Below are 19,683 nucleotides of genomic sequence, written 5' to 3'. Positions count from 1 at the left end.
AGACTTGGCTTTCGGTTTTGCCATCCCTGAGCTACGCTTGTCCACGTGTGACGTGTGTTAAGGTTGATGGGAGCGTCACCTCAATGCTTCAGTACTGGGATATGTTCAAATTTAGATTTGATGCTCTTGTTTCCCACTCTTACGGGTCAGGTGTTCCTCACTCTTCAGCTTCCTAAAGACTGTGGGGCCCAGCTCTACGAGGGCGTGGCTGATAGAGCTTCCAAGAGACTGTTAGCTCTAGGCTGGGCCCTCCAGCTCTCGCTGGATTTGACTTACTCATAGGCAGATACGGACGGATGGAAGGGGCATCGCACATGGTGACCCAGCTTCCTGACTGAATGCTCTTTTGTCCCCCAGCTTATTTCTAGTGATGCCGATGGAGCCATCCAAAGGGCTGGAAGGTTCAGAGTGGAAAACGGCTCTTCAGATGAGGTAAGGAAGCCTGTATCATCACCAAGTACACACGTGGTGCCTGGGATATAGCCGTGAGCAGCTTGTGGTCCTCTTTTCCACAGAAGACCTGCCAAAATGGAGCCCAGGAAGGGGTCAGAAGGGCTCTTCAGAGTTTTGCTTGAAGCAAACAGGAAGGGAAAGTGCCATCATTCTTTGTATGGAAGGTGCTATTGATAGAGTGACGCGTACCCTTTGAAAGATCTGTAGTGATGCCAGGTAGACACCTGAAGGTGGTCTGCCAGCAATGGGACCAAAGACACATTCACAGCCACAGCACCCTTTGTGAATGGCCCCTGGAACCCTAGGTCTTACCCTTTGCCAGGCTTGTAGGCTTGGAACTGCCGTGTGAGCCATGGCAGGGTCCAGGAGAGAGATGCGAAAAATTACTGCGATTATAAAGCGTCGTCTTTGTTCAGAGAAGACACCGAGAAAGGAGGCCATTCCTGTCTGCCGCTGCTTGGGCCCAAGCCCTCCTTCTGGGCTCTGCTGGCCACCCTCGCCCTAGGCCACAGGGACTCGCCTTGCTGGCCTTTCTTTGTTAAAGCTTCCACTGCCCGCTCCATCCCTTGGAGTCTACCCCCAGAATTGCTGAGTCCTATCTAAGCCCCCCAGTTTTTTCTTCTTTGCTGCTTCTCTGAGAGGCGGCCCATTGCAGTGCTTCAGCACCGCCAGCCTTGGCATCAGGCCAGCCTGGGTTCAAGTTCCAGCTCCCCCACCTCCTAGCTGTGCGACCCTAGGCAAGTAACCAGCCTTTCGGAAGCCCAGATTCTTCATCTGTAAGGAGGAGACGGCCTTGGGATTATCGAGAGGGTTCAGTGAGCTAAGCTTTTAAAGCAGTTAGCGCTCTGCCCAGTGTATAGCGAGAGTTCAGTGAGCGAGAGCTTTGATAGTAATAATGGTTGTTCTTGTCCCCACAAGTGGTGCTGTGTGGCCAGCCCTGCCCTCCTGACCACTTCCTTGATCACGTTCTTGGTGACGGGCTATGGATTTAACTTGAAAGCCACGGCATTCGGAAGTTGTTGCTCATCTTCACCTTTGCCTTAACTTAGCAAAGCCCTTCACCCAGACGTGGTACCCTCACCATTGCTGTGAGGCAAAGGGGGCAGGACCCCCCTTGGGCTGGACCCCTGAATAGGTGCCCACATACTTCTTATCCAGAATGATGTCAACTGACCTGCATAGAAGAAAGAACTCCCAGGGAAATTTGCTTCCGAAGCTTGGAAACAGCCCTCCCCAAACGGTCCTGCTCCTGAGACAAGACAGTCTTATCCTCCCAGACTCAAGCAGCCAAGGGTGTCCCAAGAGCTAAGTCAGGAGCAAAAGCAGCGAGTCCTCATTCTCCAGTGCTCAGAAAGCTAGTAGCCGCCAGGCCGAGTATCTACTTTGAACACCTAAGTACCGAAGATACCAGAGGTTGCTGTACCGCAACACATCTTTCTGCTACCAAAATTTTACAGAACTTCAGCCCAGCCCGAAATGAACAAACTGTACTGGCTTTCCCCACCCCACATAAGTACAACTCTGGCCCCTGCCAAGACCAGTGTCTAGAGGAAATCCACAACTCCCCAGAAAAACATAAACGGAGCCTTCCTGCAGTCCTAGGATCACCACGCACTTTGGTTAATCAAACACTCCTGCCTGGCCCTGTCATCTGGCCATGCCACATGCCAGAGGACAAGGTCAGGGACTGGAAATCACCTGTGGCAGATCATGGGCAACAGTGGCTCCAGAGTCAGGCTGCTGGGGTTCAAATCATGGCCCCACAACTCACCAACAGTGTGGCCACGGGCGGTTCACTCAACACGTTTGGAATCATTTGGTGGAGTTACTGATTTAACAGATCCTCGTGGTCTGTTGCATTCAAAGCGCAGCCCTGTCTCAGATTGCTCCTGTGGGCTCAAATACCGTTTTAAATTGTGTTTCCGCCAAAGCCGCCGAGCATGAGTGCTCCATTGGAGCACCTTGGCTGGGTTTTATATCCATGGTCTTCAGTTAAAAGCTCTGGCCAGTGCCAGCGCCCGGCCTGGTGAAAGACCGTGGAGGAACGTGAGACTCAGAGGAAAAAAAACCTGGCTTGCTCTGGGTTTGTTAAAGCAGTTAGTGCATTCGAAGGCTCAACACGCTGCTTGAAGTTTTTCAAACCCGTGAACAAATTGCAAAGCAATTTCATTGCCGAGTTAATTTTCCTTTTATTGTTGCATCGATACAGAATGGCTACTAGACCCTTATCAGATATATGATTTGCCAAAATTTTCTCCCATTCCTTAGGTGGTGTTCTCACTTTCTTGATTGTGTCCCTTGAAGCATAAAAGTCTCTTAATTTGCTAATATCTAGTTCATCTATTTTGTGTTCTGTTGCTTGTGCTTCTCCTACCGTATCTGAGAAACCATTGCCTAACCCGGGGTTGCTTGGTCACTCTTTACAGTTTACTCTTCCCTTCGGATAATGTCAAATTTGTCTTTTATTTCTTTAAACATAGTCAGTATAATGGTTTTATTATCTGTGACTGAGAATTCCAATGTGTGAGGGTTTTTGTGGTCCTCTGTCTGTTAGATTTTTCCCCTGGCATATTCTCACGGTGTACCGTGCTCCTCTGTGTGCTTGGCTGCCTGATTGTGTGCTGTTTGTTGTTCTTGAAGATGACTTTTTTAGGAATAATATAAGCCTTAGGATGCGTTGCCTTTTGGTACAGAGTGTGATCCTGTGATTTATAAAAAATACATATTTGGTCTTCGTACCTCTTCCTGGCACAGAGCTCCTAAAACCCTTGGAATTTTCTAAGTAATGTGAGTGTTTATGGTGTCTTTTGTTATGTTAATGAGTGACTTCTGGAAAGCCCCTACGTTTCCTAAGGATGGGGGCTGGTGACCAGAGGAACCAACCACATGATTAGAGGGTTAGTGCTTCAGTCCAACCCCAGCCTCCTGGGAGGGGAGAGGGACTGGAGAGTGAGTTCAACCCCCAGTGATTTAATCAGTCGTAACTGTGGGATGCAGCCTCCATAAGAACTTGGGAGGGCAGCATTTAGAGAGCTTCCAGATGCGTGAACACCTGGGGATGCCAGAAGAGTGGCCGGCTCGGAGAGCATGGGCCCTCCACAGCACCCCCCACGCCCACATACCGTGCCCCACTCATCTCTTCCATCTGGCTGTTCCTGAGTTATGTCCTTTTATGATAAACTGGTGATCTAAGTAGTCAAGTGTTCCTCTGAGGTCTGTGCTCTAGCAAATTAATCAAACCCAAGGAGAGGGTCATGGGAACCTTCAATCTATAGCCAGTTGATCAGAAGCACGGGCGACCACCAGGATTTGCAGTTCGCATCGGAAGTTGCAGATGTCAGAAGCAGTCTTGTAGGACTGAGCCCTTAACCTGTGGGATCCGACACTGTCTTCAGGTAGACAGTGTCAGAATTGAGTTGAATTACAGGACACCCAGCTGGTGTCGGAGAATTGCTTGGTGGTGTGGAGGGAAACCACATATTAGAATTGGTGTCAGAATCAGAGGGAGGGTTTGCACTTGCTTTTGCCAGACACCTTTAAACTAAAGTCCCAGCTTGAAACTTTTTAAACTCTTTAGGCCAAGATACAGGATGGAGCTGCAACTTTACATGAAGGCTGGCCTGTGGTCACGGCACCTCAGAGACACTCCTCCACTCAGCACTGTGGCAGGCTTCCTTGGAGTCTGTGGGGTAGAGGTGGTCTCTTCCGGTTCACTCTTTTCTTGAATGTGTAACCCTTTGGGGTCCCAGCTTAATGTGGGGTGGGTCTCCTATAGACTTACCTACTTCAGTGGATCCTGGGGGTTTGATTCTTTGCCCTCTTGCCTCTTGAGGTCACCAAAACCCAAGAGTAATTTTTCCAGGATCGATAGATATCTTCAAGCTAAAGAGAATTTCCATGCTCCACTTACCTCTCCAGGTTCCCACTTGCCTTTGTTTTGACTGTAATTCCTTACTATCTTGTAAGCTCTCCAGTGCTTTTAAGGAGATGACTTTAATATTTGTCTAATGCTTTTAGTTTCTTCAGTGGGAGGTTTGGTCGAATAACCTAGCTCACCATTACCAAAAACATAAGTTATACCAGGAGCGCTATTCCTATAATACATCAAGTCATTCATTCAACCCACACGCAGGATCGCTTCTCGGCGCCAGACGGGCGGAGCGCTGGTGACGCGGGAATGAACAGGACTGCTGACTGCTAAGGTCCCTGCCCCCGTGGGCTCACAGACGGGCAGGAGAGTGGTCAATAAATAACACAGATACATAGGATGATTGCAAATTTTGGTAACTCCTGTGGAGAAAACACACAGGGGGCGTGTCATAAGGACGTCACGGTGAGGCCCAGGCTCCGAGCAGTGCTTCTCAGACTGTGTGTGGTGAAGGGCCTGCTTTTTTATTTCCAATCTGTTGCAGGACTCTCTGTGGTCCTACTACGTATGACCGTTCTGCAGCACCCCCCCATCCAACTCACTACCAAATTCAGTAACACCCGGATTGGTCTGGGTTCTGTTTAGGGAAGCTAACCCCCTAAGACTTGCTCTCCACTGCTGTCTACTTCATCACAGACTGTTGGCAGATCAGCACCCATCCGTGGACCACACCTTCCTGCCGTAGAGTTCATCTAGGCCCGTCCTCCACCCAAGGCATGAACCCCTGCAACAACTTTGCCAACAGTTAGCTCATCTGTACCTGCCTGAATATATTTCCAGTGATGGGAAACTTACTCCCCCCTTGATAGGCTTTTTGCCTCTGGACACCAGCCAGTTCCCTCACCAACTAAGTCTCCTACAATTCAGTTCAATTCTGACCGTAACCACCTGGAGCTAGCGTCAGACTCCACTGGTTTCAGGCTTAGTTCCACACGCTGCCCTCATTTCAGACTCCGGTGGCGAGTATCAGGTCCCCAGGGTACCCACACATCCGTCTAACTTGGCTACAAAGTTAGGGGTTCCCATAACCCCCCTCCTCGGGTTCAGTAATTCACTGAAATGACTCACAGAACTCTGGAAAGCACTTTACTTACCATACCCATTTATTACAAAGGATACAACTTGGGAAGAGCCAAATGGAAGAGATGCAGAGGGCAAGGGATGGGGGATGGGGGCACAAAGCTCCCCTGCCCTCTTTGGGTGCACCACCCTCCCAGCACCTTGATACAGTCGCCAACCCAGAAGCTCACGTGGGTATGGTTGATTAATTCATTCAATCTCCAGCCCCTCTCCCCTCCCGAAAGTTTGCAGGGTGGGGCTGAAAGCGCCAAGCTTCTAATCAAGCTTGGTCTTTCTAGCTACCAACCCCATCCTGAAGCTAGCTAGGGGCCCACCAAGAGTTGCCTCATTGGAGCAAAAGATGCTCCTGTCACCCTTATGTCTCAGGAAGTGCCAAGGGCTTTAGGAGTTCTGTGCCAGGAGCCAGAGGCAAAGCCGAAATATAAATTTCCCATTATACCACAGCCCTAAAGTTACATCCATTTTTTCGGCATCTCTCATTGCTAGAAAGTTCTTTTTATTGAACAGAATTCATCTGTCTATATTTTCCACTCAGAGTTTCTATTTATGGTTTCTGGAGCCCATAGTGTAAGGCTGAGCCTTCTTCAGCATGATAGGCCTTCAAGCATTCCAAGACATCTGCTGTTTTTCTCCTAAGACATGGACTCAGTTCCACTTATCATCACGCCCCCTGCTGCTCCTTGGACACATGTGAGGTGGTTAATGGACCTTTTAGGTGGAAGTGCTCCGAAATGAACACCTGGCTCCAGGTGCACCTCACGGCCACAGAGTGAGGCCGGTTCATCCCCTTCCCGTGAGCTGTGCACACGCCCGAGGACTCATTACGGACCTACAATGTGCTACACCCAACTCCAGTCTTTTTCACATGTGCTGTTATTTAGCTGTGAGGCAACATCATGGTATAGTGGAGACAATTTTGGAGTCAAGCAAACCTGGGTTCAGACCTCAGCTCTACCACTTACCAGTTTATGACTCAGTGTCACGGAGCCTCGATCTCCTACTGGGTAAAAAAGAGAGAGAATTCCTACTTTGCAGCACCTGGCCTTCCCCACCCTTACTTGTACAATTTGTATTTGTACCTAAATGTAGGATTTTGCATTGTCCACACTGAATTTAATCTCATTAGTGTGTCCTGTAATTGGTAATTGTCAAGAGTTTTTTTTGACATCTTGATTCTGTCACCTGTCCTATTAGCTAACCCAGTGAGAAACTTTATATTACCTTCAGATGTGCTTATCCTGCCATCTGTGTGCTCATTCAGATTATTAATTAAAATGACTGTGACCCTCGGGTAGATCCCTGGAAACCTCCCTTACAGCTCACTTGTATGTATCAATTAGTATATGGTGGAGCAGAGGGGACAATCTTTCAGCTTTTTATAGATCTCTTCCTTAGCCTGGGGAGGATTCTCTTACACACTGTTGGGGGACATGTAAATGAGTACAGTCTTTGGGGAAGGCAATTAGCAATCAATAAAAATGTGTATACCATTTGACCAGCAGTTCGACTGCTGGGATGTGTATTGTAGCGTTATTTTAAAATAAAAAAATAACAAATAAAAACACTTGGAAGCAACATCAGTTTCCATCAGTAGAGGAATGATTTTGAAAATTATGATTTAGACACTGGAATGCTTAGTAGCTGTTAGAAAGAATGAAGTACAGGTAAATGTAATACCATAGAAAAACATTTACCATACAGTGCTAGACATAAAAGCAAGTTCCAGAATGATTCGTATGATATCATCCCATTTCCTTAAAAACAACAAAAAAGATAAACTTGCTTGTCAATATTCAAGAAAATTTCCAAAAGGTTACCTAAGAATTTAATAGTAATTGCTTCTGGAGTGGAAATAGGAGGTCAGGGAAGAAGTTAGAGGACCTTAACTTTCTACCCTTTTATGTTTACATATTTTACACATCTACACTCAACTGAAGTGTTCAATTTTTTTAAAAAACTATATAGTTGTTAAAAGGAACAAGGTAGATCTGTATGTACTAACAGAAATACTTCTAAGATTTCTTTTTTTATTGAAAAAATAAGTTTCAGTGTAATACCTATAATACTATCCCATTTATGAAAACAGATTATGTGTGTATATATACATATGTATGTAAATATATGTATAGGTATGTGAATGTGTATATGTATGTAGAGACACATTTTTGTAGATGCATAAAAAGACCTGGGACTATCCAAACCAATCTGGTAACATGGTTATTATATGGCAAGGAAGTAGATTAGGACATGGGGGTTGGGGGGAAGAAAGCATTTTAATTTTTGTATGATTTAACTTTTTTCAACCAGCTTATATTTATATTTGCAGTTAAAAATTTGTTAGTTTTTTTTTTAATACATCTTCTTTATTGTCAGTGTTCTTTCAGCAATTTAACCTAGAAAGTGAAGGAAAGTCAGTTTAAAAGCATTCATTCATTAATTAAACTCACTCTGGAAGAGACTCTGAAAAATCACAAGCATTATATAAAACTATGGATCTCATTTGTAGCCTGAGTGCTTGTGTTGTGTGGACTCCCTGCTTAAAGTCAAATATTAGAGAACATTCAGATAAAATGGGGGTGTTATACATGGATTTTGGTTAAATTCTCTTCACAATATCCTGGCCATATACAGTCTTCATCCTTCACATCCCACAAGTATAAATGTGGTTAAACAAAACAGAAGGGCTTCCCTGGTGGAGCAGTGATTGAGAGTCCGCCTGCCGATGCAGGGATGCGGGTTCGTGCCCCGGTCCGGGAAGATCCCACGTGCCGCGGAGCGGCTGGGCCCGTGAGCCATGGCCGCTGAGCCTGCGCGTCCAGAGCCTGTGCTCCGCAACAGGAGAGGACACAACAGTGAGAGTCCCTCGTACCGCAAAAAATAAACAAACAAACAAACAAAACAAAACAAGGAATGCAACAAGGAGCATTTGTGGGCTTTGGAATTTGATGCAGAAGTGATTCAGGATTTCTCAGTCTCAAGACCCATTCAACCCTGTGGGCATGTTCAGGCACATCTGCAGCATAGAAGAATTGAGTTCATTACTGCATAATACCTTTTAGCAAATGATTATCTAAAAGGGATAAAATTAGTATTGGTGTTTGCAATGTTAAATTTTGATTGTCTGGAAAATGTGCTCATCAGAATATTTCCTTCTAACATTCTTGCTGATGTCAAGTAAATACTGTGTTCCTGTGTAACTGTCACCTTAAAATGCTATAGGAAGTTTCTGTATCTTTGAAATCCTCTATAAAATAGGCCATACTTAAAATAGTTAGGATTTATGGTGGTTATGTAAGAAGATACTCCTATTCTTGGGAAATACACATTGAAGTATTTAGGAATAAAGGGCTATTATTTATGCAATTTAGTCTTAAATGATTCGGGAAAAAGTGTGTGTGTGTGTGTGTGTGTGTGTGTGTGTGTGTGTGTGTATAGAGGGATAGAGAGTAGTGAACAAGTGAATAATGGGATAAAATGTTAGCAGTTGGTGAATCTGGTAAAGGGCATACAGATGCTTTTTGCACTCTTCTTATTCTTGCAACTTTTATTAAGTTTAAAATCACTGCCAAATAAAAATGTATATATATGGGTGTGGGTGTGGGGGGATATATATATATATATCGCTGACTTTTTTAAAGTCAAGAAAATTCAATAAAGCCACAATAATACTAAGAATTTTAACCTACTTTTTAAAACCCTTGATAGATTAAAAAGGCATAACATTAAATAAAAGACTCAGAAGATGATGTAATGGTTAAGATTTAAAAAAAGAAAAAAAAACACTCTGACATTGGAACTGATTTGTTTTAGCTCCACTGCTTATTATTTCTGCAACCTTAAGCAACATACTTAAATTATCTAAGCATCAATTTCCTCATCTGAAAGTAAGGGGATAAAATCAACTCTATCTCATGAGTTGGTGGAGATACTATGGAGATAATTCATGTAAAGTGTGCGGCCTAATACTTGGCACTTAGAGCTCTTTCCGTGAGTGTCATTATTTCCAGAGCAATGAGAAAGACAGAAAGCATCCTAATTCACTTTATAGAGTAATATAACCCTGAAAGCATGACAGAAATATATAATGAAAAGAAACCTACAGATTCATCTCACCAACAAATAGGATACATAAGTCATTTTTAAAAATCCAGCAATACAGTATATCAACAGAATACCTATAAGGGTGTCTTCCAGAAAGCTAAGAACCGTTCAGTATAAGAAGAGCCAGTGGTATAATTTATTACATGACTATGATTTCCCCCATTTAACCTATTCGCTAAGTAGTTGCCAAAAAAAAAAAACTTTCAGTAAAATTTAATATTCATTTCTGAGAAAACCGCTTTATAAACTTGGAATTGAAGGGAACTTCTTCAACATGATAAAGAAACTGACCACAGGCATCCAATAAATCACTAGAGGCATGTCAGAATGAGAAAAGAATGTTCCAGCAGTCTGTCTTACACACAGGGCACAATGTAGATGTCAATGGAGTTTCAAACTGTATATTCAGTATGATTCCATTTTGGTAAGAAAAGTACATATGTACATGTAGGGGAAAAATTTGAGGAAACCATATCAAATCATTAATAATGATTATATCTGGATAGAGGATTCAGATTATTCGTTATGTTTATCCATATTTTCCACATTAATTGAGTTACAGTAAATTTTTGAAATTCTACAAAGAATATGAACTCACATAAAATGCTGCCGAGATGTGTTCCAGGTGAAATGTGCCTGTTACAGGGTAACAAACAGAAGGGCTTGCCTCTGCGGGCACCAACTCCCAAATGTTGTGGAAGCTTCGGCCCAGAAAGGAGAAAAACTTTAAACTCAAGTTACGCTCAAGTTAGAAATCGCTTAACTCACTGGTTCACCTGGTGCTCTTTCCTACACCCCAAGGACCTTCAGAACGTTTCTATGATGTGGATTTAGACAGGTGTCTTTTCTAATGAGAACATGTGGTTACAGCCCTGTTTGTACACTTTTAACAGTGACCTTTCTGGTTCTTTGGCATCTGGTTCATTGCTACCTTGTTTACTTTCTAAATAAGCCTCTTAATGGCATAACCTTGTTCTATTACAGAATGCAACTGCTCTGCCAGGCACTTGGCGAAGGACAGACGTGCACTTAGAGAACCCAGAATACCACACCAGATGGTATTTCAAGTATTTTTTAGGACAAGGTAATTATGTCATTACAGTGGTTGGGAAGAAAGGACATTCAGAATGAAAATTAGTGTTGGTATAATTTCTGGTACCCTGTACGTGTGGAACTTATCAGCTTAGGGACACTGAGGTCAGGGCATTTCATTTCGAGGTCAGTTGTAAGCTTTGTAGATTTGTAAGCTTTGAAGATTCAGCCCTAGTAGGTTTTCCTCCGTTTTAAATTTGTTATTTATATTTTATTTTTTATTTTTATCTTTAAATTTTTTATTTAGTTAGTTTTTGCCAGTTGTTTTTGTCCCTGGAGAGTTAAAGAGGATTAGATAGTATGAATGAGTGATTTGCAAGATGAGAAGAATTTGCAGGGCACAAAACAATTTTAGACTTAACAAGGCACGTACCCGGTCTGTAGTGGGCCTTGAACACTTAGTTCAAGGCAGTGAGGGGGAGAAACGATTCCCTGAGCTCCAGGGCCAATGCAGAGCAGAGAGGCTTTACGCTGTAGGCTCTGGTGACCAGGATTTGTTTATCACTTGCCATATGCCAGGCAACGTGCTCTTGCAAAGGCAGCTGTGATCCCTGCCCTCGTGGAGACTATAGACTGTTTGAGTCCTGGTTCTGCCGTTATCAACATAGGACCTGAACACTAGTTACTCCCACTCCTCTGAGTCCTAATTCCTTATCTGTAAAGTGGGGGTCCTACTAGTACACACCTAGGAGGCTTGAACAGAAGTGTCAGTGAGGCCCAGTAAGCCTGGTGCCTGGCACGTACCAAGAGCTCTGGCATGAGTAGTGATGTCCATCTGAAGCGAAGGGCTCATGTGAACATATATGCAAAGGTGGAAAACAGGAGCGTGGTTAGCGACAGAAGGCAATGGGAATGGAAGAATAATCACTATGGCAGGATTAGAAATGGGTTAAATAAATTGCTTATCAGGCTAATGCCTTTATTTGTAGAAGATGTGATACTTGAGCTATAAAATGAGAGTGAGCAGACCCAAATGATGTCATTTTAAAAATCGGATACTGTATTATTCCAAGAAGTTCTCTTATTTGGCAAGACATATCTCTTTATAAAGAAAGAAATTGGGCTTCCCCGGTGGCACAGTGGTTGAGAGTCCACCTGCCAATGCAGGGGACGCGGGTTCGTGCCCCAGTCTGGGAGTATCCCACATGCTGTGGAGCGGCTGGGCCCGTGAGCCATGGCTGCTGAGCCTGCACGTCCGGAGCCTGTGCTCCGCAACAGGAGAGGCCACAACAGTGAGAGGCCCGTGTACCGCAAAAAACAAAAAAAGAAAGAAATTGGGGGAAAGTTGCTATCTTCCCAAATGCGTGAAAGCATACTGCCTGGAGTAGTGATGACTTCAGAGAAAAGTGGTGCCATCTGTTTGGATGCCTTCAGATGTCTCAACGGGCTTAAACAATAAGGGAGACAGCAAGAGACCCAGAAGTAGGGCAGGCTCTGGGGTTGGTGGAGTCAGAGGCTCAGTGATGTCATCCATGCTGGCCTTCCTCAGGGTCACAGGATGGTTGCAGCAATTCCAGGCATCACTTCTAGACACCCCCGTGTCCAGGGGAAAAGAAGTCCATCTTCAGGAGTGAGGAAGCCCTTTCAGAAACCCCTTGACACACGTTTCCTCCTGTCTCATTGGCCAGAATTGGGTCACATGTTCATTCCTGAGCCCATTCCTGGCAAGGGGAACAGGAGAGCATGATTAGGATAGAGTCACCAGGTTCTGTCCCGAGCTGGGCTGGAGATGACTGTTCTCCGATCCGTGGGAAGGGCTGTCTGCTACCTGCCGCTCCCCGGCTGCATCTTCCCTGTTCTGAACCTGCCTCTTTTCCAGTCCATCAGAACTACATTGGAAATGATGCAGAGAAGAGCCCCTTCTTCCTGTCGGTGACCCTCTCTGACCAAAACAATCAGCGTGTCCCTCAATACCGTGCAATCCTTTGGAGGAAAACAGTGAGTATCAGACCTGCGCCTGGAGTTTCAGCACCACTCCAGAGTTTAGTCAGTGTCACTGTCAGCCTTTTTCTACTAGAGTTTTTGAGTTTGGCTACTGAAGATTATCCTGTTCACAGGGGAGACCCTCACACTCTGAGTTTAAGAGCAACTTTTCCTACATAAGCCACTAAGTAGATGTGTTCATTCCCCTCAGTCTCTGCTCTCTCAGAATACACGACTGTATTATTACCGCTGTTACTGATGCTGAAAGTGACGAGCTGGGACACCTTCAACTAAAAGAAAGGAGACTTATGGGAGGAATGTAATACACTGTTACACGGGCACAGCCCCGGGGGCTCCTGTCGCCACGCGTCAGTTGCTCAACTGCTGAATCAGCTGTGCTTCTAGGATTTCTTTGAGGCTTAGCTCCTTTCATCAATTTCATGGTGTAGAAAAGCAACCCGAGATCTAACAAGTACCTCCTGCCCACGGTGGGCTCTGGGCACTGAGCTGGGGACAGCGGGCTGAAAGCAAGCCCTTTCAACTCGAGGACGCAGGTCTTTCTTTAGCTCAGGTAGGTTTTTTTATGTTCATTGGTGTTGCTTCTTTTCCTGTTCTGAATTTTTTCTTGTAATTCTTATATTCGACCTGTCTTTCATCTTTTACCTTTGCTCATTATCTTCTTCTCTTGTTTCTTTTTTTCTTTGCTTCTCAGAGAACTTTTTAGAGACCATATCAACACTAGAAAGAGCAAAGGGTTTGGAGTTAAGCAAACTAGGGTCAAATCACCTCAATAACAAGCTCATTTTGTGTGAATTTGAGAAAATTGCTCATGCCCTCTGAGCCTCCATTTTCTTCTTTGTAAAATGGGGAAAGTTCTGGGCTATGGCTCACAGCGTGGTGAGCACTAACAAGACTACCTGAAGTGAGATCTTGCTTGAAAATTAACCCAGTGTCCCAAGTCATCAAATCTTAAAACTGGTTAGGTGCCTAAAGGTTAAAACACCTTATTCTTGAATTGGTGAGTACGGTGTATAATTTAAAAAGCAATAAAAAAAAACCACACTTAGAAAATGTTAGTTCTATTATTCGGTGGTCCCACTTGATGGGTACGTTTGTTGAAATCCAGTATTTAAATAATTGCATGCTGATTTTTAAAATATATATATACAGCAGGTTCTTTTTTTTTTAACATCTTTATTGGAGTATAACTGTTTTACAATAGTGTGTTAGTTTTTCCTTTACAACAAAGTGAATCAGTTATACATATACATATGTTCCCATATCTCTTCCCTCTTGCGTCACCCTCTCTCCCACCCCTCTAGGTGGTCACAAAGCACAGAGGTGATCTCCCTGTGCTATGCGGCAGCTTCCCACTAGCTATCTGTTTTACATTTGGTAGTGTCTATATGTCCCTGCCACTCTCTCACACAGCAGGTTCTTATTAGTCATCAATTTTATACACATCAGTGTATACATGTCAATCCCAATTCATCCCACCACCACCACCACCACCCCCGCCACTTTCCCCACTTGGTGTCCATACATTTGTTCTCTACATCTGTGTCTCTATTTCTGCCCTGCAAACCGGTTCATCTGTACCATTTTTCTAGGTTCCACCTATATGCGTTAATATACGATATTTGTTGTTCTCTTTCTGACTTACTTCACTCTGTATGACAGTCTCTAGATCCATCCACGTCTAAACAAATGACCCAATTTCATTCCTTTTTATGGCTGAGTAATATTCCATTGTGTATATGTACCACATCTTCTTTATCCATTCATCTATTGATGGACACTTAGGTTGCCTGCATGTCCTGGCTATTGTAAATAGTGCTGCAATGAACATTGCGGTGCATGTGTCTTTTTGAATTATGGTTTTCTCAGGGTATATGCCCAGTAGTGGTATTGCTCAGTCATACGGTAATTCCATTTTTAGTTTTTTAAGGAACCTCCATACTGTTCTCCATAGTGACTTGATACATTCATACAAATAGAATATATCAATTTACATTCCCACCAACAGTGCAGGAGGGTTCCCTTTTCTCCACACCCTCTCCAGCATTTGTTGTTTGTAGATTTTCTGATGATGCCCATTCTAACTGGTGTGAGGTGATACCTCATTGTAGTTTTGATTTGCATTTCTCTAATAATTAGTGATGTTCAGCAGCTTTTTATGTGCTTCTTGGCCATCTGTATGTCTTCTTTGGAGAAATGTCTATTTAGGTCTTCTGCCCATTTTTGGATTGGGTTGTTTGTTTTTTAAATATTGAGCTGCATGAGCTGTTTATGTATTTTGGAGATTAATCCTTTGTCTGTTGATTTGTTTGCATATATTTTCTCCCATTCTGAGGGCTGTCTTATCACCTTGTTTATGGTTTCCTTTGCTGTGCAAAAGCTTTGAAGTTTCATTAGGTCCCATTTGTTTATTTTTGTTTCTATTTCCATTACTCTAGGAGGTGGATCAAAAAAGATCTTGCTGTGATTTATGTCAAAGAGTGTTCTTCCTATGTTTTCCTCTAAGAGTTTTATAGTGTCCGGTCTTACATTTAGGTCCCTAATCCATTTTGAGTTTATTTTTGTGTATGGTGTTAGAGAGTGTTCTAATTTCATTCTTTTATATGTATCTGTCCCGTTTTCCCAACACCACTTATTGAAGAGACTGTCTTTTCTCCATTGTATATCCTTGCCTCCTTTCTCATAGATTAGTTGACCATAGGTGCGTGGGTTTATCTCTGGGCTTTCTATCTTGTTCCATTGATCTATGTTCCTCTTTTTGTGCCAGTGCCATATTGTCTTGATTACTGTAGCTTTGTAGTATAGTTTGAAGTCAGGGAGTCTGATTCCTCCAGCTCCGTTTTTTCCCCTCAAGACTGCTTTGGCTATTCGGGGTCTTTTGTGTCTCCATACAAATTTTAAGATTTTTTCTTCTAGTTCCATAAAAAATGCCATTGGTATTTTGATAGGGATTGCACTGAATCTGTAGATTGCTTTGGGTAATATAGTCATTTTCACAATATTGATTCTTCCAATCCAAGAACATGGTATATCTCTCCATCTGTTGGTATCATCTTTAATTTCTTTCACCGGTGTCTTATAGTTTTCTGCATACAGATCTTTTGTCTCCCTAGGTAGGTCTATTCCTAGGTATTTTATTCTCTTCGTTGCAGTGGTAACTGGGAGTGTTTCCTTAATTTCTCTTTCAGATTTTTCATCATTAGTGTATAGGAATGCAAGAGATTTCTGTGCATTAATTTTGTATCCTGCAACTTTACCAAATTCATTGATTAACTCTAGTAGTTTTCTGGTGGCATCTTAGTATTCTCTATGTATAGAATCATGTCATCTCCAAACAGTGACAGTTTTATTTCTTCTATTCCAATTGGTATTCCTTTTATTTCTTTTTCTTCTCTGGTTGCCGTGGCTAGGTAGGACTTCCAAAACTATGTTGCATAAGAGTGGCGAGAGTGGACACCCTTGTCTTGTTCCTGATCTTAGAGGAAATGGTTTCAGTTTTTCACCATTGAGAACAATGTTGGCTGTGGGTTTGTCATATATGGCCTTTATTATGTTGAGGTAGGTTCCCTCTGTGCCCACTTTCTGGAGAGTTTTTGTCATAAATTGGTGTTGAATTTTGTCAAAAGCTCTTTCTGCATCTATTTAGCTGATCATATGGGGGTTTTTTGTTTGTTTGTTTTTTATAAATTTATTTATTTATTTTTGGCTGTGTTGGGTCTTCGTTTCTATGCTTGGGCTTTTTCTAGTTGCAGTGAGTGGGGGCCACCCTTAATCGCAGTGCATGGGCCTCTCACTGTCACGGCCTCTCCCGTTGCGGAGCACAAGCTCCAGACGCGCAGGCTCAGTAGTTGTGGCTCACAGGCCTAGCCACTCCGCAGCATGTGGGATCCTTCCAGACCAGGGCTCGAACCCATATCCCCTGCATTGGCAGGCAGATTCTAAACCACTGCACCACCAGGGAAGCCCATGATCATATGGTTTTTATTCTTCAATTTGTTAATATGGTGCATCACATTGATTGATTTGCGTATATTGAAGAATCCTTGCATCCCTGGGATAAATCCCACTTGATCATGGTGTATGATCCTTTTAATGTGTTGTTCGATTCTGTTTGCTAGTATTTTGTTGAGGATTTTTGCGTCTATATTCCTCAGTGATATTGGTCTGTAATTTTCTTTTTTTGTAGTATCTTTGTCTGATTTTGGTATCAGGGTGATGGTGGCCTCATAGAATGAGTTTGCGAGTGTTCCTTCCTCCACAATTTTTTGGAAGAGTTTGAGAAGGATGGGTGTTAGCTCTTCTCTAAATGTTTGATAGAATTCACCTGTGAAGCCATCTGGTCCTGAACTTTTGTTTGTTGGAAGATTTTTAATCACAGTTTCAATTTCATTACTTGTGATTGGTCTGTTCATATTTTCTTTTTCTTCCTGGTTCAGTCTTGGAAGGTTATACTTTTCTAAGAATTTGTCCATTTCTTCCAGGTTGTCCATTTTATTGGCATAGAGCTGCTTGTAGTAGTCTCTTAGGATGCTTTGTATTTCTGTGTTGTCTGTTTTAACTTATCCTTTTTCATTTCTAATTTTATTGATCTGAGTGAGTCCTCTCCCTCTTTTTCTTGATGAGTCTGGCTAATGGTTTATCAGTTTTATTTATATTCTTAAAGTACCAGCTTTTAGTTTTATTGATCTTTGCTTTGTTTTCTTTGTTTCTATGTCATTTATTTCTGCTCTGATCTTTTTTATTTCTTTCCTTCTGCTAACTTTGGGTTTTGTTTGTTCTTCTTTCTCTAGCTCCTTTAGGTGTAAGGTTAGATTGTTTATTTAAGATTTTTCTTGCTTCTTGAGGTAGGCTTGTATCACTATAAACTTCCCTCTTAGAACTGCTTTTGCTACATCCCATAGGTTTTGGATCGTCGTGTTTTCATTGTCATTTGTCTCCAGGTACTTTTTGATTTCCTCTTTGATTTCTTCAGTGACCTTTTGGTTATTTAGTAACATATTGTTTAACCTCCATGTATTTGTGTTTTTTACGGGTTTATTCCCTATAATTCATTTCTAATCTCATAGCATTGTGGTCAGAAAAGATGCTTGATATGATTTCAATTTTCTTAAATTTACTGAGCCTTGATTTGTGACCCAAGATGTGATCTATCCTGGAGAATGTTCCATGCACACTTGAGGAGAAAGTGTAATCTGCTGTTTTTGGATGGAATGTCCTATAAGTATCAATTAAATCTATCTGGTCTGTTGTGTCATTTAAAGCTTCTGTTTCCTTATTTATTTTCATTTTGGATGATCTGTCCATTGGTGTCTGTGAGGTGTTAAAATCCCCCACTATTACTGTGTTACTGTCAATTTCCTCTTTTATAGCTGTTAACAGTTGCCTTATGTATTGAGGTGCTCCTATGTTGCATGCATATATATTTATAATTGTTATATCATCTTCTTGGATTGATCCCTTGATCATCATGTAGTGTCCTTCCTTGTCTCTTGTAACATTCTTTATTTTAAAGTCTATTTTATCTGATATGAGTATTGCTACTCCAACTTTCTTTTGATTTCCATTTGCATGGGATATCTTTTTCCATCCCCTCACTTTCAATCCCTTCAGTTACATACGTGTCCCTAGGTCTGAAGTGGGTCTCTTGTAGACAGCATATATATGGGTCTTGCTTTTGTATCCATTCAGCAAGCCTGTGTCTTTTGGTTGGAGCATTTAATCCATTCACGTTTAAAGTAATTATCAATATGTATGTTCCTATGACCATTTTCTTAATTGTTTTGGGTTTGTTTTTGTAGGTCCTTTTCTTCTCTTGTGTTTCCCACTTAGAGAAGTTCCTTTAGCATTTGTTGTACAGCTGGTTTGGTGGTGCTGAATTCTCTGAGCTTTTGCTTGTCTGTAAAGCTTTTGATTTCTCCATCGAATCTGAATGAGATTCTTGCCGGTAGAGTAATCTTGGTTGTAGGGTCTTCCCTTTCATCACTTTAAGTATATCATGCCACTCCCTTCTGGCTTGTAGAGTTTCTGCTGAGAAATCAGCTGTTAACCTTATGGGAGTTCCCTTGTATGGTATTTGTCATTTTTCCCTTGCTGCTTTCAATAATTTTTCTTTGTCTTTAATTTTTGCCAATTTGATTACTATGTGTCTCGGCGTGTTTCTCCTTGGGTTTATCCTGTATGGGACTTGCTGTGCTTCCTGGACTTGGGTGGCTATTTCCTTTCCCATGTTAGGGAAGTTTTTGACTATAATCTCTTCAAATATTTTCTTGGGTCTTTTCTCTCTCTCTTCTCCTTCTGGGACCCCTATAATGTGAATGTTGTTGCATTTAATGTTGTCCCAGAGGTCTCTTAGGCTGTCTTCATTTCTTTTCATTCTTTATTTTTCTTTATTCTGTTCCACAGCAGTGAATTCCACCATTCTGTCTTCAGGTCACTTATCCGTTCTTCTGCCTCAGTTATTCTGCTATTGATTCCTTCTAGCGTAGTTTGCATTTCAGTTATTGTATCGTTCATCTCTGCTTGTTTGTTCTTTACTTCTTCTAGGTCTTTGTTAAACGTTTCTTGCATCTTCTTGATCTTTGCCTCCATTCTTTGTCCGAGGTCCTGGATCATCTTCACTATCATTATTCTGAATTCTTTTTCTGGAAGGTTGCCTATCCCCACTTCATTTAGTTGTTTTTCTGGGGTTTTATCTTCTTCCTTCATCTGGTACATAGCCCTCTGCCTTTTCATCTTGTCTATCTGCCTGTGAATGTGGTTTTTGTTCCACAGCCTGCAGGATTGTAGTTCTTCTTGCTTCTGCTGTCTGCCCTCTCTGCATGCTGATTTTTATCTCAGCTACATAGTGTAACAAAATTGCTATGTAGCTCTTTTTGGAAAAGAAATGAGCAGAAACTTAAAAGAACATTAATATTTTTTTTTATTTTTAAATTTTTTTAAAGTTTAAACATCTTTATTGGAGTATAATTACTTTACAATGGTATGTTAGTTTCTGCTTTATAACAAAGTGCATCAGCTATACGTATACATATATCCCCTTAAGGAACAGTAATTTTTTATACACACACATTTGCATGCATGCATACCTA

General features: G+C 42.3%; 1 protein-coding gene across 5 annotated transcripts in view; it reads left to right on the top strand.

Annotated features, from left to right (window-relative positions):
- The window catches only part of GARNL3 (GTPase activating Rap/RanGAP domain like 3), a 151,003-nt gene that overhangs the window by 69,310 nt on the left and 62,010 nt on the right, over window positions 1–19,683 (top strand). For all 5 annotated transcript variants that reach the window (XM_059073186.2, XM_067040683.1, XM_067040684.1 and 2 more), the window contains 3 exons: window positions 358–432; window positions 10,547–10,646; window positions 12,474–12,592. In XM_059073186.2, the coding sequence (XP_058929169.2) occupies window positions 358–432; window positions 10,547–10,646; window positions 12,474–12,592 (294 nt within the window). The remainder of the gene's footprint in view (window positions 1–357; window positions 433–10,546; window positions 10,647–12,473; window positions 12,593–19,683) is intronic.

This window comes from Kogia breviceps, chromosome 8 (genome assembly GCF_026419965.1).
Source record: "Kogia breviceps isolate mKogBre1 chromosome 8, mKogBre1 haplotype 1, whole genome shotgun sequence".
Taxonomy (NCBI): Eukaryota; Metazoa; Chordata; class Mammalia; order Artiodactyla; family Physeteridae; genus Kogia; species Kogia breviceps.
The sequence above is the reverse complement of the archived record's forward strand: the minus strand, read 5'-3'. Positions and strand labels throughout refer to the sequence as shown.